Below are 22,864 nucleotides of genomic sequence, written 5' to 3' on the forward strand. Positions count from 1 at the left end.
TTCCCAGTTACATTTTAATCTGGTGTTTCAGGCCATACACCCCTGATCCTCCGTATTACAGATGAGAAAACTGAAACACAGAAAGATAAGTGGTTCCCCAACACCACACATTTCTAAGTGGCAGAGCCATGATTTGAGTGTGTTAGATTTAGGACTTAAGACCTGGATTCAAATCCCAGTTCTGCCATTTCCTCCAGTATGTGACCTTGGGTGTAAGTCACAGGCCCTGGGCCTTAGCTTCCTCATCTGTAAAATGGGGGGGAGGGGGTTGGACTGGTGAAACACTAAACCAGTGATCATGTGACCCAGAGAATTCAAGTCCTTGGACTCCCAACTTAGGCTCGTGGGTGCCATGGAGCCCCAGCACTCTTCTGTCCACTCTCACATCTGTTACATAAACAAAGCCCTCATCTTTAGATTCACAATTGTGCTGAAGTTTACATTGCTCGTCTCAAAAAACCTCTCCACATATAAACATCCATGATGGTGTCATGACTGTCACTTCTTATACAAAATGTCCTATTATCTCTTCTCTGTTTTCCAGTGTGATAAATATAAGACCGGAGTCATTGATGGACCTGCATGTAGTAGCCTTTGTGCTAAAGAAACTCTTTATTTTGGAAAATGCTTATCGACTAAACCCAACAACCAGGTATGGACTTTTTGAATAAAAATTCCAGTTGCTAAGTGTTTTGGGTTGGTTTTTTTTTTTTTTTTCCCCCAGCACAGTGCTGGAACTGAAGTCAGAGAGACCTGAGTTCAAATTCAGCCTCACACGTACTAGCTGTGTGACCTTGGGCAAATAGCTTACCTATCTCAGCCTTAGTTTCCTTATTTGTAAAATGAAGAAAATAATAAATAGCACCGACCTACCAGGGTTGTAGTCAAGAGCAAATGTGATAAGATTGGTAAGGTACTTGACACTCTTAAAGGACTACAGAAATTCTAGCTATTATTATTATAATATAAAATTTTAGCTATTATTATTATTATACCAATATTATTTATTATTTTACAAGAAAATACAAATCTGTTTTGGAACAGTAGTGAAGTTTTTGTATTGTCCAATTATAATATACTATACATTATAGTATTATAATAATTACATTACAGTAATACTGACAAGATGAATCTAAAACTAGAGCTAGTCATTGAAATAAAATTAAAATTTTAAACTGCATACAAATTATTTAGGGTGATCTGTCTTCTGCCAAATATACAGTCTAACCTGTCCCAGTCCAGGAACTTCCAGAATAACCACTGTGCTCCTAGGTAGAATAGAGAAGAAGGCTCCTTATAGATTCTATTTTTCCAATAGTAGAGAAGTTCAGATTAATAGAGAATTTTTAAAATATTGCCTATCTGCTAAGGCACAGGACATGTCCTGGGCACTGTGGATAGAAAAATGACTGGGGTTGCCCTCAAGGAGCTCATATCACCTTGGGTTAGGGAGTGAAAGGAAAGAAAAGACAAGTATTCAAATAACTCTATAGTGTAAGATCAGAGGGGATCAGTGCAATTAGAGAGAGAAGTAGCAGTGCTACTGGCATCCCAAAGGAGAAGGCCATCTACTCAGGGAAGGCTTCATAAAAGAAATGGCACTTAATTGACTTCTTGAAGGCTGGAAAGACATGTTCTGAAAGACAAAATTTTTTGTTAAATATTCTCAACCCAGAGAACAGCATGGGACCAGGACAGTATTGGGCATGTTTGGAAAAGAACGAGGAATGATGTCTGGCTGGAGCGTCATGTGGAAAGTCATGGTGGAGAAGCTGGAATGTCTTGTTTTGGCCACAATGGGGAGAGGCCTGACTGCCAAGCTGAGAAATTCGGACTTTATTCTTGTAGATAGTATAATGTTTGAATACTTATAGCTTGTGGTAATTTAAAGTTTAACAGCCTTGAGAAAGGTAAAAATGAAAAAAAAGAATTTGTGGTGGTTACCACTGTAGTCAGGACAGCTAGGTGGCCCAGTGGATAAAGCACGGGGCGTGGAACCAAGAAGACCTGAGTTCAAATCAGACCTCAGTCACTTACTAGCTGTGTGACCCTGGGCAAGTCACTTAACCCTGCTTGCCTCAGTTTCCTCATCTATAAAATGAGCTGGAGAAGGAAATGGCAAACCACTTCAGTATCTCTAGTCAAGAAAACCCCAAATGGGGTCACAAAGAGTTAGATACAACCGAAACGACTCAACAAAAACAAACCACTGTAGTCATAAAAGAAGCATTAATAAATATGTCTTAGCCTAAAAAATCTTAATGCATTTTATTTAATATTCTCAAATGAGTTATTTTTTAAAACATTTTCAGAGCACCTTATCTGTAGCAAAATGGACAAAATCAAGTTCTGGTGATCTGATTACTTGCTCCTCCCCTGTTTAAATGTGGCATACTACATTTTCATTTATGTTGATTTAAGAGAATGGAAAACAAACCAAATGTGTTTAACATAGACACATACACTTATAAACACACAAAATATGTTTGAATTTTAAACTTATTCTACTTGTTTCTGTAAAAAGGAACAACTTCTTATGCTGACAGTATTAAATACTGGAAAATCTTAATGCTCCCTATCCCAATAAGTCCTTTCCAACAGCTCAAAATAATATAAATGACCTATATTAAAAACTTTAAATTACTTCTGAAATTCATGTTTCACTTCCTTTTCATTAATGCATCCATCAGATTGAATCATTTGTTTGACTTTCTCAGCTTCCATTGCTCATGAAGCAATATTACTATCTTGGGTTTTTTTTTCTTGTTTTTAGTAGTAATAGATTCAGAAATTTGGTAATGGGCACTTAATCGATTTATTCATTTGTGTGTATACAAATGCATGATGGATTTTAGACTCTACTTAAAGACTCCACTTCATAATAATAAATGGCTATTTTTACAACGCAACTTTATGCAAGTATGGGTCGTACTAAATCATCTCAGAGATACCTGAGGTTTCAAATTCTGTGATTGACACCATGTTCCATTGCCTACATATGCTTGAGTGGGGCTAAGAAATTGACATAAGCTTCCCAATATGGCTGGTTAGCAATTCCCTTGTTAATGGTCTTTCCTGTAGGGTGGAGGACTGAAAGGTAGTCACCGAGTTAGAAGTGAAGGCCTTCTTTCCAGTAAACATCTCATGGGAGCAGGTAATATTGTCTAGGGCAGGATTTTAGGTATTTTTATTCTTCATTGCTAGGGAAAAAATTAGGCCAACATCACATGAAAAACACTACATCAAGCACTAGAAAATGGAAGAATAAAAAAGAATGCTGTCAGCCAGTCTTCTAGAGCTCTTTAGAAACTCAGGAAATGGTCTTCAGGTCTAAGCTGCAGCCCTGGTGCCAAGAGGGTGATGAGAGATTCTGGGCATAGATAGGGTGGTCTGCAGACAAGGGCCACACAGCCGAGGTCTAGAGACCAGCCACCGGCCCTCTAGAAATAGACCTCTGGGGAGTTTTGCAGCCATCCCCAATCTCTGCCCCCAAAATATTGTTTTATAAGTAAAAATTCGCAGCTCAGGTCAAACAACTGTTAGTAGAGAAAGGACAAAAAAAAATAGTGATAGTATTTTCAGAGTATTATGATCATGTGTGAGCCCCAAAAGACCACCCAGCTTTCCATGTTTTTCGCGTAGATGTACTTAGGAGTTTGGGGAAATCTGCAGGGTGTTGTGAAGTGTCAGATGGAACAAACCCCTCGCCTTGATTTCGGAACCGAGTTGGAACCAAGGAAAGAAGTGATCTTATTTGAGAAGCCTACTCGGGGAACCACAGTCCAGAAATTCAAAGAAATGGTGTACAGCCTCTTTAAAGTAAGTATGACATTCGTCCAATCTCTCTTCCCTGGGGCTGTATTTAGTGAGAGACTTCCTAGATGTTTTTTCCTAAATTTCTAGGATACTTTTTCAGACTCTTTCATGTGCTGGAATGACCAGGCATCTTTACAATTAGACCTGGAAAGAACCCTAACCTCCATCAGCAGAGCAAGAATCCCAAGAAATGTGGCTCAAATGATCCTCGCCCCTGGCCAATATGGCTTGGCCTAACCCTTCAGTTTTATAGAAGCTTTAATTTATTCGAGCTGAATTCATCCAGTCTAGTATTTAAGCAAGGTGTTGACCCCCAGTGATACATGTTTAAGGTAAAAGATATGGAACTTACTTGGGGCAAATGAGTAAAATGCTGGCTCTGATATCCAGTGTATACATGGTACCCAAGACAAGTTTGCACACAAGATATTTTCCTAGACTAAGTAACAGCTTTTTGGTTTGGTTTGGTTTGGTTTTTTTGCTTTCGGTAATTTTACTGCCCAAGGAGGGGGAGCATAGAGAAGCCAGGATTTTGGTCAGCTTTATTAAATGTTTCATTTTTATTTGCAAGGCTTTGCAAATTAGCTACCTCGAACTACATAAAATACATGCCAATAAAGCATTATAAATACCAAAGGTTTAGCGTTTGAGGTTCTTATACTTTAAGGATCTGTAATGTTCTCAGGGTGGGTAAATTTTGCACCGCTATGTATCAATGTGCCAGCGAGGTAAATGGCAGAGCCAGTAGGACCAGGAGACCTCACTCACTAGCTGGGTGACCCTAGCCAATGCACTTAACCTGGGTCACCCTCCATATCCTCATGTCTAAATGAGAGGATTGGACGCGATGACCTCTAAGGTCCTTTTCTGCTCTCAGTCTAAGATCTTATGCCCTAGGACATAGTATCCAAGATTTGCTGTCGCCAAAATGAGTCACCTCCTGGTGGCCAAACTTCGTGACCAGTGGAGGTTCCTGTATTGAAACAAAATTAAAGGTAACACTGTTTCAGCGCAGTATTAAAGTACGCCTAATATGGCTTGAACACCAAAATTTAGTGCTTCCCAACATATATTACTGGTTAGACATTATTTTATATATTTAGAAATTAGCCTCTGAGTACTGAAATGAGACAACTAGCAACGTGAAACGCTGGCAGAACAGTGAACTTTCATGGTAAAAACAGCATGAAATGTTTAGAAGACAAAGAACAAGTATGACTTTTAACATCTACTTCTACCTGGAGATAAGCTTTGAGCTTAAACGCTGCCCCTGTGGTCTCTATCAGTGAGTGCCTTATAGTCCTACTAAAACTGGGGGTGGGGGTGGAATGCAGGGGATAGGCGTTAGCCATCATGCGGATCATATTGGTTCTGTTGGCCCTAACAGTGGGAGATGGGGATGGTGCTCAGTTCAGAACTGGCTTCTCAATAGAGAAAGGAGCAAGCATTTATTAAACTCTACCGTATGCCAGGTACCATGCTTAGTGCTTTACAAATATGCTTAGGGGGCAGCTAGGTGGCGCAGTGGACAGAGTACCGGCCTTGAAGTCAGGAGGACCCGAGTTCAAATCCGGCCTTAGACCAAACACTTGATACTTACTAGCTGTGTGACCCTGGGCAAGTCACTTAACCCCAGTTGCCTTTAAAAAAAAAAATACAAATATGCTGAGTAAACATGAAAAGCTAGAGGAAACAGCTGAAAGATAGGAGAAAGTAAAAAGAAAAAATTTGAGGAATGACCTCTTTACAAAGACGATAACCAAGTTCTTCAAGCCCATCCCTTACCTTCTACCCATCCAAGCAAAAAATGTCAAAAGCAACATTTGGAGGAAGTCCGAGGGAGGGCTAGAACAGTGATGAACACATGGCATCTCTACTTGTGTAGAACACTAAGGCCATTACACAGCAAGTAGCAAAACTGTTTCCCTTGGCTCAAGAACAGAAGTATCTCAGATGTTTTAAAACTCGGTTGATGTGTTTGTGGGTGTGGGTGTGTGTCTTAGTGATTTTAATGATGATTGCTTTTAAACATGGTTAATTATTCTTGTCATTGCCAGGCAAAGTTGGGTGACCAAGGGAATCTTTCGGAGTTGGTCAACCTCATCCTCTCGGTGGCTGATGGAAACAAAGACGGCCGAGTTTCCTTGCCTGAAGCCAAGTCTGCATGGGCCCTTCTTCAGCTCAACGAGTTCGTGCTCATGGTCATCCTTCAGGACAAAGAGCACACGCCCAAACTGATGGGCTTTTGTGGAGACCTTTACATGATGGAAAGAGTGGACTACACCTCTCTTTATGGAATAAGCCTTCCCTGGGTGATGGAACTTCTCATTCCCTCTGGTTTCAGGAGAACCATGGATCAGTTGTTCACACCCTCATGGCCTCGGAAGGCCAAAATAGCCATAGGACTTCTGGAATTCGTAGAAGACGTTTTTCATGGTCCCTACGGAAATTTCCTCATGTGTGACATGAGTGCCAAAAACTTGGGATATAACGATAAATATGATTTGAAAATGGTGGACATGAGAAAAATCGTGCCAGAAAGGAATCTCAAAGAGCTAATTAAAGATCGTCACTGTGAATCTGACCTGGACTGCGTCTACGGTGCGGATTGTAGAACTAGCTGTGACCAGAGCAGAATGAAGTGCTCTTCAGAAGTGATCCAGCCCAACCTGGCCAAGGCTTGCAGCTTGCTCAAAGACTACCTGCTGCGCGGGGCGCCCTCCGAGATCCGGGAAGAGCTGGAGAAGCAGCTCCAGTCCTGCGTCGCCCTCACGGTCACTGCAAACCAGATGGAAATGGAGCACTCTTTGATATTAAATAACCTAAAGACATTACTGTGGAAGAAAATCTCTCATACAAATGATTCCTAGTTAATCCGTCAGACGTGGGAAACTTGCCACTTTAAGTCATCCTGACCATTAAAAATGAGCACGGCCCATCAACGTCCCTTTCCAACCCCTTCCCAGAAACTCCACCTCCTATGCCCAGTCCCCTCTGGCTCCTTAATCAAGTCGTGGTGGGGCCAGAGTCCGTGCCCTCCAAGCCACTGTTCAGCAGGAGATGGGGGTCTTTTACTTGTACAGTTTACAAAGAGCTTTTACATAAATTCCCACTAAATTCTTCCAACAATCCTGTGAGGGATGCAGGGCAGGATGATTCCCATTTCTTGGCTCAGGAAACTGAGGCTGAGCACCGCTAGTAAGCGGCAGCCAGGACTCTTGCTCCCGGCTTGAGCTTCAGCTCCCAGGCCCTTCATGGTACCAGAAAAACGAGGACTCTGTGTATTTCATCCAGTCAGAGCGATGTGAATACAAGAACCTCTGGTCCATTTCTCAAAGGCACCTAGTTGTTCTTCACTCCTAATGCTGTGAAAATCCTCATTTACATGTGAATACTCATGTTAATGAAAATGGTTTTTGCAAGTAATTTTTTGTTAGCCAAGAGGCCACTGCTGGAAACATTGTGGCCAAATCCAAGCTGCTGTTTTAAAAATTAATTTAACTTTCACATAGTTTACTAATATTTCAGCATGGCAGAATTTGCACATTAATGGGAAATTTAAATTGCTAAGCAAATAAATTAAATTCCTCTTTGGCATAAACAGGTAGTGGGGCTTACCTTCAGTTTATTTACGTTCTTACCTCATTTATTCAGATCTTGAATGCTCTATCTAGTAAATTATGGATGTTTCCTCAAATAGTTCAAACAGAACCCTGGAGGAACTGGAAATTTCCTAAAAACTCAAGTGACCAATACACAATTGCTGTCATTAGTCTATTTTCCACATCAGTCATTAAATTATAAAGCATTAGAAATGAAATATTTAAAAGGGCACAAGTTAAGACCATGTCTTAAAATCAGGCTCTCCCACAATAATTCTAAAAGGCAGAGACTAAGGTCTCTTTTCCTCAACAAGCCCTGGGCATTCAGTATTTACAGTGATATGTCTCCAAACCAGGTACAAGCAGAGTATCCACAGGGGAGTTAAGTTGTCATATTTGATCTACAGTAGGAAAAAAAAAAAAGGCCAACTGATCTGTTCAAACATTTTTAAAAGGTACTGAACCAGTTTTCTTGTTTTTGAAGTGTGGTAGACATGAATTAATCATGGAATCTTAATGGAAGGACCTCTAAATTATCAATGAAAAAACACTAAGGTACAAAATGTCTCCAAATGGCATCCCCTTGGGTCAGTGGGCATGCACGTTGAGAAAGCCAATAGCCTTTCCATATACGCTCAGGACAAAGGGTTAGCAGCAAAGTGGATTCCGAGTGCATTTGACCTGTATATACTTTGTTCTGGCATGTCATTTCAAACTTTGCACACAATGACAATCTTTTTTGATGTCTCCATAAAGTAAAACGGCCTACTTTTGGAGGAAGAGCCAATGTTTGCTGCTGGAAAAGATTCCAACTGGAATTGCTTGTGTCCTCCAGCTGTGTCTAACGTACATGGTGTAACTGGGCGGTGGACTTTACTGATCATGGCGTTGTTATCACAATACATTTTTTTGAGTTACAGTTGTACAGTTTAAGGTCCTTTTCCTTTCCACTAAGCATCTGGTTTCAATAAATGGCTGGAAGAATATTTCCTAGTCGTAGCATTTCCTTGGTCCGCCTGTCACAGCCAAAAGGTAATCTTAAATTATTCTACCGATGGCTGGCTATGCAGCACACTTATACCTTGTTCCATTATCTATGCCCAAAGCCAGAACAGGCTATCAGGTCACTGTAGTAGCATTAGGGACAAGTTGTAAATAAGCATCATAGAGAAGCAGGTGTCAGTCCCATATTGCTGCAGTCAAGCTCAACTAAGACAATACCTTCAGAAAATAAGCATGATATCACCACCACTGCCAGCATCTTGGAAAAAAAGAACCACTGCTCCATCCTCCTGGCTAATATTTTATAAAGCTCCATTAAGAACAGACACGGGTGATGGTCAATAAGTTTATTGTCTTAATCTGAAAATCTTCATAGAAAATTACAGATTTTGATGTTTTAACTATCAGCTGCCCGTTCCTGGGCTCTGAGGAAACTCGCCTTCTTCTGAGCAACCCGGTCTTTCTTCTGGGCAAGGGACATTTTGGGGCGGTTCCATCTACCAAGCAAAAAAGGCAGAGATCAAAACTCACAAATGCAAACCAGAAAGACCCATGAAATAGTCCACGCTACTGTCAGTCCCAAAACAGCTGCTTTTCCCGCCAGTGCCTATCACTCCAACCTCACTTACTTCTCAGCCAGCACCATTTGCCTTTCTTTACTCCAGATCTACACATGGGTCCATTACAAATGTGTTTCCTGAGCACATGTGGAGCCCTCACTTGGCATTTCTTTTATTCCTTTCTGTATCACCTGCTATCATTCACCCCAGGACCTTCTCTTCCCAAACACATCACACCTCCATCAGCAGGTGACCCTGACTGCCTCTCAGGCTGTTAAGGTTCTTGCTTTTGGAGTCTTGCTCTTTCAAGCATTTCCCACTTTCATTTCTGACCTATGATGTCTCCTCTTCCTCCTCATCTCATTACCAAACCTGTACAAAGGACAACTAAGGTGGTCACTGCCTCCACTTCCTCACTAGGTACCCTCTTAACCCCTTGCAATCTGACTGAAACGACCAAGCCATGTCACAAATGCCTCCTTATCCCCAAATCCATTATATTTCTCAGTTCTCATTCCCTAGATTCTCTGACACTACGTACACTCCACTGGGTTCCAAACAAATTCTCACAGTGTCGTTCTCCCCTTCCTATACGTACCTTCCCCCATCCTAACCCACGGCATCAATGTCACACCAAATCAGTTTGCAGCCCAGAGCACCCGTGCTGGTCATCTCCAAATACCCTCAAGTCTGCAATTCAAACTTAACCAATTCTGACACTGAAGTCCTTTCTGTCGATGACATCACTACCCTTACCCCTCGGGAATCAATCAGTGCATAATCTGCTTCCCCTCTCCCCACCATATCCAAGTCCTTTCTTTCACCCCAGGCAATCTCAAATCTTCACTCTCCCTTTCACTCCCACCAACCCGGCCCCTTGGTGCCAGCCATCTTTGTGGGCTCCAAGACACTCCTATTTCAAACCCATCCCCCTGCTGCTGATCCTTTTGGCTCCCCTTCACACACACAGTCCATATTTCAGCCAAACACGACTCCCACAATGCCACCCCATGCCACTCTACCCTTTCCCATTCTTTGTACCCTTCCCTGTGCATGCTGTGCCACCCCAACCAGCTACCAAGGTCCCCTCCTTTCCCTCAAGGTCTGGCTCAGGTGTCATCTACGCTAAAGTCATTCCTGACACTCCCAGATTTTCCTATTCTCTCCCTTCCCCCATGTCACTTGGGAGGTGACTGTATTACAGATGTACAATTACATGTGTGTGCCTCTTCCATATGGTTTAAGTTCTTAACTACTGAACTGAACCATAAGGTGACAACCAATAACCCTAAGTGCTCAGTTACACAAGAACTTTCAAGAGAAAAGTAACACCCCGTTATCTTGTCTTAGGATAGAATGAGGTGCCTCAAAAACGTCAATTCCGAGGCAAATAAGCTTCTATCACCACAATTACTTTAGCAAACCTGGTTCCCCTTGCTTCTGCAATGTCGTGCAGAGCCAGTGATCGAGTTTGCAAATTCACACACTCAGGTAGAAAAGACAATCTGTAGTAGAAGCCAGCTGTTTTTCTGCAGAGTGCATTTTCAAACCATTGCATCCGTACAAATGGCAGCAAGAAGGCTACTTACCTTTTCTTTTTAACTTCCCTCTTGGGCTTCTTTTCATACACTGGATTCTCCCGAATACCAGCATGGGCTTTCTTATACATCTCCTCCATCTGAAATAAAGAAAGACAAACAGTTTTTGGTCCCCCTCCAAATGCCCCAGCCAAACCTTATGCATCACTAAATGGCAGGAAGATTACCACTGCACCCAACAAAAGCCACTCACCAACACATCACTGATGTTTAAAGGGAAAACAACTGGAGATACAGATCACATCTGCTCAAGGGCCACGATTATCTACTTAATCCTTACACTCACAGAAAACAAGAATCCAATTTGTAATTGGTGCTAGAGTTTTCAATGTATTCATTTTTTCCTTTCAGTTCAAACCTGGTTTGTGCTATGTACACATAAAGGTTTGAATGCTCCTTGTGAGGAGGGAAATCTGTTTTGTCTTTAGAGCCTCAGAAAAATAGCTTTTCCTTTCAATGTCTCAACTTCTTTCAAAGACACTTTATCTTGGGACAATCTATTATATACAATTTCTGCAAAGATTTTTCAAGAGTAGTTAAAAACTCAAGGGTCCTTCTTCAAATATAGTAGAATTCACAAGTAAAAAAATATTTCCAGACTGGGTAACAGCTTTAGTTCCTGGTCAATTATTTCAGCTATACTTTCTAAATAAACATCAAGCAAGCGTTTATTAAACACCTCCAAGCCAGGAACCAGGCTATGCACCAAGGATATAAAGACAGAACAGAAACATTCCTTCCCCTCAAAGATGCTAACTTGTCTGTGCACACAAGGATTTATACAAAATACAAACCAGGTACAAGGGACCAAGAAGGCTTCCTGCAGATAGGAAGCTTGGGGTAATCCAGGTACTGCAGGAGGCCAGACTTTCCAAGCGTAAGAGGATAACCAATAAACTGGATTCTTTATGAGCAGCCACTAGATTTTAGGGTAATTAAACAATTCCATCCTAACTCAACAAATGATCTTACCACACGAATAGCCTTTAAAGCTACTTTAACACAGGGAATTTTCAAGATAAAAGTAACACCCAGTAATTTTGTCTTAGGATAGAATGAGGTGCCTCAAAAACGTCAATTCCGAGGCAAATAAGCTTCTATCACCACAATTATTTTAGCAAACCTGGTTCCCCTTGCTTCTGCAATGTCGTGCAGAGCCAGTGATCGAGTTTGCAGATTCACACCAAGAACTCAGCTTTCACTCTGGTAGAAAAGACAATCTGTAGCAGAAGCCAGCTGTTTTTTGGGTTTTTTTGCAAAGTGCAGCATTTTTAAAGCATTGCATTTGTACACTGGCCTACTTTAATACTGCCCAGACTTGAACACTAATAGTGTTAAATAGTATCACAATTTAGAGGAATTATGAGTACGTTCGTTCTCGCCATACCATAATCAAACGCTCCTTGTTTGTGCCCCTACCAATTACCTATGGGTGAAAGGGAGGTACGTGGACCTTTTCATTAAGGGGTTATATTAAAACTAAAGCATTTGAACATTCATAGTTTGTGGCTGATAAGCAAAGAGCTCACACTGACAACAAACTAGTGAGGTATACGGTGAAATTATCACCCCCATTTTATGGATGAAGACCCTGAGGCACAGGAGAGCCACATTCGCTCCCACCCCCACGGCCAGACTGCCAGCAATCTTTAAAGCCAGGTTCCTGATTAAGTCCGGGTTATCCCACTACTCCACCTTGCTCATTCATTAAAATTTTTATGAGTAAAACTTTAGGGTCACATTGTTTCTTTTAAAAAGACCAAGTGCCTCCTTTAAAAAGTAAGGCCTCAATCATGGCATAGCATGGGCAGGGACAGGGCCAAAAAGCCTATTTTGTGACTGGGAGGGAACTTCTATCACCAAACTTGTGTTTGGCTGATTCTGCAACATTATGTCCAAGTCTACAAATCTGCTATTTACTCAGCAAAGAAACCCTTCAGAAACTTTTGGAAAATAGCCTGGACTACACAGATCACAAAGACACCCAAGACTGAGGCTATCAAAGGTCTGGTGTAAGCTATTTTTACATGTCAGTGGTAAAAGTATTTTATTTTACTGAAACAAGAGCAGGCAATTACTTATCCTGCCCTTCTCCTACCTACTAAATCATAAACCACCTAGCCTGGTAGGCACCAGGATGCGAGACACTACAATGATTTATCAGATGAGGGGCTTTTTTTTCTCCTTTTCTATCCTGAGAATGATCAGGACCAACACACACACTAAAAAAAAAAAAATTCAACTAAGTTGAAAATGTATATCAAACAAGCTAAGCTTTCCTTTGATCTCAAGTTTTGCCTTTGAATGAAAAAAAAAATCTACCTGGTACTACTCAAAAATCCCTCCTTCCTTACCTAACTTCAGGTATTCAGCTTTAACCACTACCCAAGGTTGGCACCCCCCCAAGGCATCTAGGAAATTGTGGCTGGCTCCCCATCTTGGGATTCTGGAGGCTGAGGTCTCAGGTGGCAGCAGCCAAGGGGGGCCCCATTTCCTCTCTGGGAGTTTTGGACCTCTCCCCTTGCCCAGGGAATTGCACCTAAATATTCAAATGACTAAAGGAAGTCACAGGAGGCCCCTGTGAAAGACCTCCCGACAAACATCTTAGCACAATTCCCTCATTCATAAGAGGACTCAGTACCACAAACACCAGGATCTCCACATGAAGTAGGAGAAAAAGCTATACCAGAGGCAAACTACAACCCAGTAAAGCTTTCACTCTACCAAGTTATTTGGGTGCTGGGGAAGAGACCATTTAATCCACCACACATTAGAACTATCTGTAGTAGAGAGTAGAGTTCTATCTCCTTCCACTTTCCTCTTTAATCAAGTGTGCATGTTCCCATCGATGATAAGTCCCAACCAACACTTACAAATGCCTTCAAAAGAATTCATGGCCCCACTGGGCCTGTTAAGGCAAACTTCTTACCATGTCAGGGGTTATGTTGTTCTTTATGTACTGTGAGAATTGCTTTTTATAAGCATCTTCATCTTCTTCCATGAGATAACGCATATAATCTGCAACATTTTGGCCCATAATGTGTTTACGATGTACTTCAGCATTGAACTCCTTGCTTTCTGAATCATACCCAGGGAAGCGTTTGGTACTAAGACAAAATTTTAAAAGTTAATACTTCCCACAGAATTCAGTTTGTATACAAATACTACATAGTATCTGCCATCAGTCCCGTCTTGAAACAATTGCATCAGAAGCAACTCAGTCAGTGGGATATCATCATTCAGCAGCTAAGCTCTAGACTCCAAGATGGAGATATGGGACAAAATTCCAATGCAAAACTGTAAACAGACCTAAACCAATAGGTCTAAAAAATTAAGGGAAAATAGTAAAATTAAATACTGTTCAAGAACTGCCTAAGATTCCAATATAAAATAAAACTAACTGACGCAAATTCATCTTAAAATCCTCCATACAATCTTATTATAATCTTGCAATGTCATGATACTATAATCTTGTGGAAAATAATCATTGCTCTATCAATAATTGAAAGTTATGCCTAACTCACCAAATATAAAGCACCAAACACAAATTTCCCAAATCTCCTGCCCTAACAAATCCTTGATTTCCCAAAACAAAATGAATCATAAATTTCAAAATAAAGAGTTAGAACCTTCAACATCCACTCTTTATTCTCTCTATGCCCTGAGCATCTTTAATTATTTATTTCTTTTGTTTGTTTGGTTTTTTTGGTTTTTTTTTTAGGCAACTGGGGTTAAGTGGCTTGCCCAGGGTCACACAGCTAGTGTCAAGTGTTTGGTCTGAGGCCGGATTTGAACTTAGGTCCTCCTGATTTCAGGGCCGGTGCTCTATCCACTGCACCACCTAGCTACCCCCATTTAATTATTTATTTCCATTCCTAGGGGTGGAGGGTGAATACAACGTAGCTGTAAGTACTTCTACCTCCCAAAGCTCCCAAGGAAAACACTATACACACCCATTTTATTTACCTGTGAGGGATAGACAGACCACCATCCACAGCTCCTTTAAGGGCCCCAAAGACTTTGTTTCCAGTGGTAGTTCTGGCGAGACCAGCGTCCAGGTAGCATGTGAAAGCACCAGGCTGACCATCAATGCTTTCCACATTGTACTCATCTCCAGTCACTTCCACTTGACCTTCATAGATCTTGTCCATGCCAAATCTGTTAAGAAGCTGTTAACAACCAAAAAATTCCAAAATTTAAGCTTTCCCCTCAATTTCAAATGGTCTTTTCACAGGACCTAATGTTTCTATTAGCCTCAAACATCCCCTCACATAGCTAAACAGCTTCTTGAATGCTATTTTCTGAGCAAAATATACAAACACGCACTCAAAACAAAAACCTGCTAACCCTATTATTATATCTAATCAAAAAACATGAGCTATATGATCACACTACCTAACTAATCATCCTTCACCTCCAATTTTCTGGAATTAAGTGCTGCCATCTAGGGGCTGATAATAAAGCAATAACCCACCTCCACCCGCAACTGGCCAAAAATGTTTTAAGACACATCCATGCAAAGTATGGGCTCAATTATACCCTCATTGCACAGAGTCCAACCAAAGAGACCCCAAGCCTGTGATACTCTCATTGCCATTTCTCATGTTTTGTAATTAGCAGGAAATCCTCAAAGGCCACTCCGACCTTGCCCTCAGTGAGGCTGAGATTTTAAAGAACCAAACCAAATCTTAAGATATATTATAAAAAACTCTCCACCAAATGGCCATGAAATGCAAATGTAAGCAAGGACTGAGGGGAAAATTGAAGTCCACCCCAAACATCAGTGAAGTCCCCACAACCTACCCTGCGGGCCAGCAGCAGGCCTGTACAGTAAGCTGCAGCATAATTTGTCAGGCCAACCTTCACACCATACTTTGGTAACTCATGGGCATAAGCCGCACAGACTATCATATCCCCTTCTATACGGGCATAAGCAATCTTTAAAAAAAAAAAAAAAGAAAAAGAAAAAGTCAGATATTAATGTCCCATAGGAACCACAAAATGTCACTGTTTTATTACCTGCAATTCAACACCTAAGTAAACTTTAATAATAATTATTAATAAATAATAAAATAATTAACATTATATTAGATTTTTATAATATAGAAAGGCTAAACAAACAGATGAGCAAGTCGCTATTACTAAGTAACATTGCTTGTTTAATGCCAGTGTTCTTTAAAAAAAAAAAAAAAAGAGAAATCATTCATTTTTTCTAGGCAACTATGGGATATTATTAGCTTTGCCTATTTAAGATTTAAATACCAAATCTTTGAAAACAAAGTTACTAAAAGTTACAAAGTATATGTTACCTTCCAAAATAGTAAAGAATATTATCTAGTAGATTTAAAAAAAGAAAGGATTCCAACTCTAAAAGCCAGTAAACTGAAGTCAGGATGATGGACCAAGTCAATAAGAAAATAACACTAAGATTACAAATATTTGTAACAACAATTTATGTCAAAATATAACACTGTATAGTTACTTTGTAACCATACACCATCTTTTCTTAAATGTCTCATTTATGTATTTGGTTTTTATATTAAGTATGAATAAAATGAGATATTTATGTAAATACTTTGTAATCATAAAACACTATATAAACGTTAACTATTACATCTTCCCCAAATTAAACCTCTTGCAACAAAGGAAAGAGTTAATCAAAATCAATCCATAGTCATTTTTGATGATAATATAACATTCTGCCCAAATAATTTTCAGCCTTTGGAAAAAGGGGCCGTGCTTCACTTACTTATTTTCTGGAATCAATATTAAATCCAGTCCCTCTTATCCTGACAATGTGCAAATCTTATGATCCCTATTTTACAAATAAGAACACATCACCACCTTTTTAAGCCTCAGCTGCTTTAAGCATAAAATGAGGCAGTAAAACATGATGATCCCTAAATCCTTTAGGTTTTTAACTCATGATAGTAGAAACCAGTTCCAGTGACATCTTGCTACTTTCTTTTCAATCCCAACTTGCAAACTCATTTGTTAGTCATAGACTAACAGAGGTATGTGAAAAAAGAGAAATATCCAGAAAACACATATGAGGGGCAAAGTATTTGTTTTCACGAAAGGGAATAATGACCAAATAAATACTAAAATGATCGAATGTTTCTCTATCATACTATATCATTTCACACTCAGGAGTCAAGTTCAAAGCAGGAGCAACATGGCACCTTTTACAAGATTAGTCCTAGTTACTCCTACTAATTGGTCATTCAGCCTCTCCAGGCCCCAATTTCTATAATCCTAAAATGAAGGACAATGACAGTACCTAGGAGTAAATGAAGTGATCAACAGTAGCAAATGCTATAGAAAGGATGAAGAGAAAAAAACACATTGAGATTGGGCAAGCAAGGTATTCCTAAGGATGAAGTCAAATGGTGTGAGTTGATTAGAAATCAGACAGCAAGGAGTAAAATAGCTACAGATGACAGAGGCACAGACTGCTCTTTCAAGAAAGATCCCTGCACAGGGAAGAGAGGACACTACCTTGGTTTAATTACCAAGACTGTAAATTCCCTGATGAAGGAAAGAGAAGAAAGAAAACCTGCTTCACCTTCAAAACTTCTGAACAAATTCTTAACTCCCAGTTTTGTACGTTGTAAATAGGAAATCCCACCCCTCAAAAGTCTCACAAATCTCAAAAGTACTTTGCAGCAAGATTATCTAAACCAAGTTCCACTTCTTGCTGGGGAGGGCAACTTGCCTGGCAGATGATATCTCTGTTGGTGACTCGCACTATCATCCTGTATTTTGGTGTGTTATACTTGTTTTTATCTTGGATTACTAAACGTTTCCGTGCATAATAATCCGTTTTTCCCTCTGAAAAAAGAGATCTGGATTAAGAGTCCGTCCATTATGGATAAAATACAAACTGTTCTGCTATCATTCACATTAAATCATTATACCTCGCCTTCTCCGGAATTTCACTTGGTACCTCTTGAAGTAGGCCTTATTCTTGACAACTTTAACAAACCCCTTGGAGATAAAGAGAAAACTTTAAAGTAATACAGATTAAATCTCAGGAGAGTAAAGCCAAAAGCCAAAGAAATGTTTCTACAAACGCCTCCAAACCGTAACCAAACAGATAAATGGCAGTGCCTTTTTCTAGCACCCAGCGCCTGGCTTTTTCCAGCACCGCAGCCTCCTTCATTCATTTGCCCGCTCCTCCCAAGGCTGCTTCGGGGCGTTCCCTGCAGAAGGAGCAGAGGACGGTGCGGGGCCCCAGCCTGGGGCGGACCAACGCGAGCCGGAAGCCGGGGCCGCATCAGGCCGTGCCAAGCACATGGAAAGCCCGCGGCGGTGGCCCAGGTCTCGCCACCCTCAGAGCGCAGGCTCCGGAGAATCGGGGTCCGAGAGGGGACTGCTTGGGGACGGACTGCGGCCTGGAGCTGGACAGGGGGCTTTGGAGAGGAGGAGCCCGAAGCCGGGAGGGACCCCTGCGCCCCCGGGCTGGCCGGGACGCCGCTCGGGGAGCGCCAACGCCCGGCCCGGGGTCAGCGCGACGCCCACCCCCAAGCCTCGCTCCAGCCCGAGCCCCCGACGCGCCAGGCAGCGGCCCCCAGGGGCCGGCGGGCCTGAGCCCGGCCCCCTCCCCCGGCGCCCCGCGCCCCCGGTCCTCCCTGACAGGCCCGAGCCCGGGCTCCCGACGCTCCCTCCCCTCCCCGGCGGGTTCCCCAGCGCCCCCCGGCCTGAGCCCGGGACCCTCGCGGCGCCCCCAGCCCTCCCGGGCAGGCCCGCGCGCAGCCTCCCGGCGGCCGCCATTAGGCCACGCTGGGAGCAGGCAGGGCTGCCGGCCGCGGCCGCTCCGCAATCGGAATCCATCCGCCGCTCAGGGGGCTCGGACTGGGCTCCGAGGAGGCGTGGGAGCAAGCACAGGGGACCCCCGAGCTGCTCGGGTGCCCACGTCCAGCGGGTACTCACCATCCTGCAGAACGAGACCCGCGCCCTCGGCACAGACCAGCAGGCCTCGCAGCGCTAGGGGGAAAAAAAGGGCCTGAGCCGGTGCGCAGGCGCAGTATGTACAGCCGGCGACCGAGGCGGTGCTACGTGGGAAAGAGAGGCAGCTCGGGAAAGGGCCGAGGTGGGGGAAAAACTTCCGACTGCCCCCCAGTGGCCCGAAGGAGACTCAACACCTTCCGAACGAGTCTTTTCTCCCTCCCACAGGTTACAGGTCATAAACTTTGCTTCCCTAACTTGTCTCTTTAAAAAAAAAAAATTTTTAATTAACAAAAAAATTTTCTTTCTCTCCTACCCCATTGTTTAAAAAAAAAACCAAACCACAGCGCTTGTAACAAATACACAGTCAAGCAAAAGAAATTCTCTAATTGGCTGTGTCAAAAATATCTGTGTCTCCCATGGGACTTCCCTGATGTTAGTTTCAGGGCCAGGCTAGTTCGTTCTTGGAGCGCTCTTCCCCGGGGGCCAGCCCTGTGAGGCGGACACCAGTCTTCCCCCATGCCTTCATCAGACTCTGACTTTAATTGGCATTCCTCTTATGAATAATGATTCGGAGCATGTTTTCCCAGGATCACTGACAGAGATTCTACTTTTGAAAACCGTTCATGTCCTTTGACCACTCATCTGTTGTATACGTTCAGATGGAACCCGATCTCTGCTGGGCACAGTCCCTACAGTTATCTTAATAGCAAGTATCTCTACGGTGTTTTAAGGTATGTACAGCACTTTACACACAACAGGCAGGTGCTGTTGTCCCCCTTTTACTGATGAGTAAACCAAGGATCAGAGAGGTCAAAGTAACTTTCACCTTCACTGTAGGAGGCTGGATTCAAAGTCTTCCCGAATACAGGTGGGCTCCATCCCTTCCACAACCTCGCTATGTGATCCTAGGTCACTTCCTTGACCTGCCCCTCTCAATTCCCACTCTGGGTGGAGCACATTGTTAGTTGTTTAGAGATTTGTGTTCCAAGACTCCAAGCCAGGCAGCATTGGCACTAACGGCCACCCACCAGGGTACTGGACCTTGCCAGAGCAGGCATCTTGCCGTCTGTCCCACAGGTAGTCAACTGTCCCCACATGAATAGCAAAATGCCCTTCTTCTCTCCAGTCCCGAGTCCTCCTGCCCAAGGTATTAATCCACTGAGTTTTTTCTGGGGGTCTGCAGAAGAACTGCTTGATATTGGAGAATAAGTCAAGCCTCAGCTCAGTACACCCACTGAGTTCCCACCCAGCCATCCACCAGGCACTGGGCCTAGCCCATTAGGGTATTTGCCATCAATCTGCCTGGTCCCTGCTTCCACCTCTTGTCCAGAGTAAAATAATACCATTGCAAGTGAAAATAATAAGAGTCCACACTGACAACTCCTGTAAATGCTGATGTGAAACGCCATCACTTACAAAATGGGTTACATCCCCCAATAGAATGTAAATTCTTTGAAAATAGGAATTGTCTCATATTTGAATTATTTGTACCCGCAATGCCTAACAAAGTGCCTGGCACATAATAGGTGTTTAATAAATGATTGATGGTTCATTTAATTGACTGAAGGTATTATTAAAAAGATGAGCCTTTGTTTCTAGGAGAAACTTTTGATTCTTTAAAAGTTTTCTGTGTTTTGTTAATTCCATACATATCTTGGATATCAGACTTTTATCAGAGATATTTGATGCAAATATTTTTCCCAATTCATGTAAAAAATAAAGTTTCATATAACTGAAATGATCTATTTTAGCTTTTAGCATCACCTCTTTAATTAAGAATTCTCCATTAAAAGTAGCTACAATGTAGGTGATCTACAATTAGATTACCAAGAGAGATGTTCTGAAATTGACACAAGACAGAATCCAAGGAAGGAGTCAGCAATAAAATCCACAGCATTACATGATTATAAAGTATGAGTAATAAGCTGGTGAACTAGCAATCAACTAATTTGAGATCATAGTTATAACTGAGGTGGTACAATGGATAGAGTGTGGGTGGGCATGGAGTCGGAAGACTTGAGTTCAAATCCAACCTCAGATATTACTATCTCGGTGATCCGGATCACTTAACCTTTATCAGTTTCCTCATAGGTAAAATGGGGATAATAATAGCACTTAGCCTCCCATGGTTGCTGTGAGGATCAAACAAGATAATATTTGTAAAGCACTTATTACAATGTATGACACATAATAAGTGTTTAAATATAAATGCTAGCAATTATTTTTTGTTTTGTTTCTTGCTAGGCAATGGGGTTAAGTGACTTGCCCAGGGTTATACAGCTAGTAAGCGTCAAGTGTCTAAGGCTAGATTTGAACTCAGGTCCTTCTGACTCTAGGACCGGTGCTCTATCCACTACACCATCTGGCTTCCTCATTAGCTATCACTATTATTTGTTGCAGTGGGACACTTACATAACTAGAATGTGGCTCTGACAGGATATACCTTATTCAAAGGGAAAAGAATAACTAAAAGAGAGACTGAGAGAAGGGATATATTTAGGGAGGTCAGGGGGTTGAGTATCAGAAAGGGGAAAAATTTAGGTGGCCCGAGGGCCACAGGTTGTACAGGCCTGATTTAGGTGGAGAGCAACAGCTAAAGAAATGGGAGCAATATTATAATTAGTCTGCCAACATTTATTATGTGCCTACTATGTGCCACGCACCATGCTAAGCACAGTGGGGATACAGAAAGATGCCAAAGATAGTCTCTGCCCTCGAGGAGCTCATAATCTAATGGGAGAAGCAACAAGCGAACAAATATGTATAAACAAGCCATATATACAGGATAAATAGGAAATAATTAACAGACAGAAGGCATTTGAATTCGGAGGGATTTGGAGCAGGCTTCCTATAGTAGATAAGGTTTTCTTATTACTGTTGCTGTTTGACCTTCATTCCAGAAGAGGACCATGACATCAGGGAGGGGATGCCATGACATGCAAGTGAATTGGATTTAAGTGAGGTAGGGCTGTGCAAAGTCACCAGCCTCACTTTCACCTGTGGAGCCCTCTGGGTCCAGTGGCAGGATATAGATCAGGATGACTGGAGATGGCCCAAGATAAGGTTTTAGGGACTTGAAGGACTTGAAGGAAGCCAGAGAAACCAGTAGGTGGAGATGAGGAGAGAGAACATTCTAGTCACGGAGTTAGAAACACTCCCTGGAGTCCAGACGTGGAGGGTCTTGTTAGTGGAACAGCCAGTAGGCCAGTGTCACTGGATAGAAGAGTACTTGCTTGGGGGTAGGGTGTAAGAAGAACATGGGGGTGGGGGAGGAGGGGGGATGGCTACGTTACGAAAGGCTTAAAGTCAAACAGAGGATTTTGTATTTGATTCTGGAAATGATAAGGGAGTCACTGGAGTTAGGGGGAGGGGGGAATGGGCCATGAGCCAACCTGCTTTTTTAGGAAAATCTCTTTAGTGACTGAATAGACGATGGATCAGAGTTGGCAGGATTTCACTGCCTCCTCGTCCTTTGAAACAGATGTTGATGCATAAGAAGCAATTACCTTCATGGTGGGTTGTTTTTTTTAAACAAATATTCATCACAAGCACTGAAATAGGAGATGACCAAGTGTTCCATTAAATGATACTTGTTAACTTTGAATTCATGATGAAACCAACTCCTTTATTTGCTTCTCCAAGGAGAACCTATGAGCCATCTCGCTTTGTAACAAAAACGTCCTTCAGGTGTTTGGTTTCATTAATATCAAGAATGTCAATGTCAATATGGCAAAGTTCTGCCTGGCAATTCACAGGTTACTAGATAAGGAGTTCATATTTAAAATACCCACAGTTAAGTTAATGTTTATGGACAGTTTTACAATCACGTGATTCTTGGCATCCCCCATCCACTTTTTCTGGTTCTCGACCTCCATCAGTGATGTCTTCTGCTCTTGGACCAGCCAACTACAATCTTCCTCTGGTTTATTTCCCACCCTTCCCCTTCTCTCCCCCAAACTAAGCTTTCACCTTTTCTTGCCAGGAATCAAGCTTTCACTCCACCTCTCAGCCATCCCCTTACCATGATGCTATCCTGAATTCCCCACCTTCTTGTTCCACTTCCCAGTGTCCCTTTATGTTGTGTTTTCCCCGTTAAAATAGGAGCTTTTTGGTGGTAGGAACTGTCCTGCTTATGTTTTTATCCCCAGTACTTACCACAGAGCTTGGCGTGTAGTAAGCACTTGATATATACTTTAGCCATCAATCTATCTGCCATATCTACTTACCTATCTATCTATCTGTCTATCTATCTATCTATCTACCCACATACTTCTCTAGCTACCTGCCTGTCTATCTACATCTACCTACCTACCACTATCTACCTACTTACCTATCT

At 42.1% G+C, this 22,864-nt stretch overlaps 2 protein-coding genes and 2 non-coding genes across 5 annotated transcripts in view; 1 reads left to right on the top strand and 3 right to left on the bottom strand.

The window, feature by feature from the left end:
- The window catches only part of DIPK1A (divergent protein kinase domain 1A), a 115,716-nt gene extending 107,312 nt beyond the window's left edge, over nt 1-8,404 (top strand). The window contains exons 3-5 of the mRNA XM_027838115.1: nt 545-652; nt 3,643-3,819; nt 5,874-8,404. Coding sequence (XP_027693916.1) covers nt 545-652; nt 3,643-3,819; nt 5,874-6,686 — 1,098 coding nt within the window. The 3' untranslated portion in view covers nt 6,687-8,404. The remainder of the gene's footprint in view (nt 1-544; nt 653-3,642; nt 3,820-5,873) is intronic.
- A 348-nt stretch (nt 8,405-8,752) lies between these two features.
- Nucleotides 8,753-18,617, bottom strand: RPL5 (ribosomal protein L5). Of its 2 annotated transcripts, none has more exons than XM_027838117.1 (8): nt 18,511-18,617; nt 17,496-17,565; nt 17,294-17,409; nt 15,382-15,516; nt 14,545-14,747; nt 13,508-13,685; nt 10,570-10,655; nt 8,753-8,917 (listed from the first exon to the last, which is right to left on the bottom strand). In XM_027838117.1, exons 1-8 carry the CDS (start codon nt 18,511-18,513, stop codon nt 8,818-8,820), a joined length of 891 nt encoding a protein of 296 aa, XP_027693918.1. In that variant the 5' UTR covers nt 18,514-18,617; the 3' UTR covers nt 8,753-8,817. The 2 variants fall into 2 exon arrangements, with proteins under 2 accessions (XP_027693918.1, XP_027693917.1); XM_027838116.1 differs by having other exon boundaries at nt 10,570-10,658.
- On the bottom strand, nt 10,320-10,457 carry LOC114024956. The gene has a single exon (XR_003566978.1). It is a non-coding gene; the product is annotated as a small nucleolar RNA SNORA66 (small nucleolar RNA).
- LOC114024957 lies at nt 11,617-11,754 on the bottom strand. The gene has a single exon (XR_003566979.1). It is a non-coding gene; the product is annotated as a small nucleolar RNA SNORA66 (small nucleolar RNA).
- Nucleotides 18,618-22,864: the final 4,247 nt, after the last annotated feature.

Source organism: Vombatus ursinus, unplaced genomic scaffold, assembly GCF_900497805.2.
Source record: "Vombatus ursinus unplaced genomic scaffold, bare-nosed wombat genome assembly UNPS02014825.1, whole genome shotgun sequence".
In the NCBI taxonomy this organism is placed as follows: domain Eukaryota; kingdom Metazoa; phylum Chordata; class Mammalia; order Diprotodontia; family Vombatidae; genus Vombatus; species Vombatus ursinus.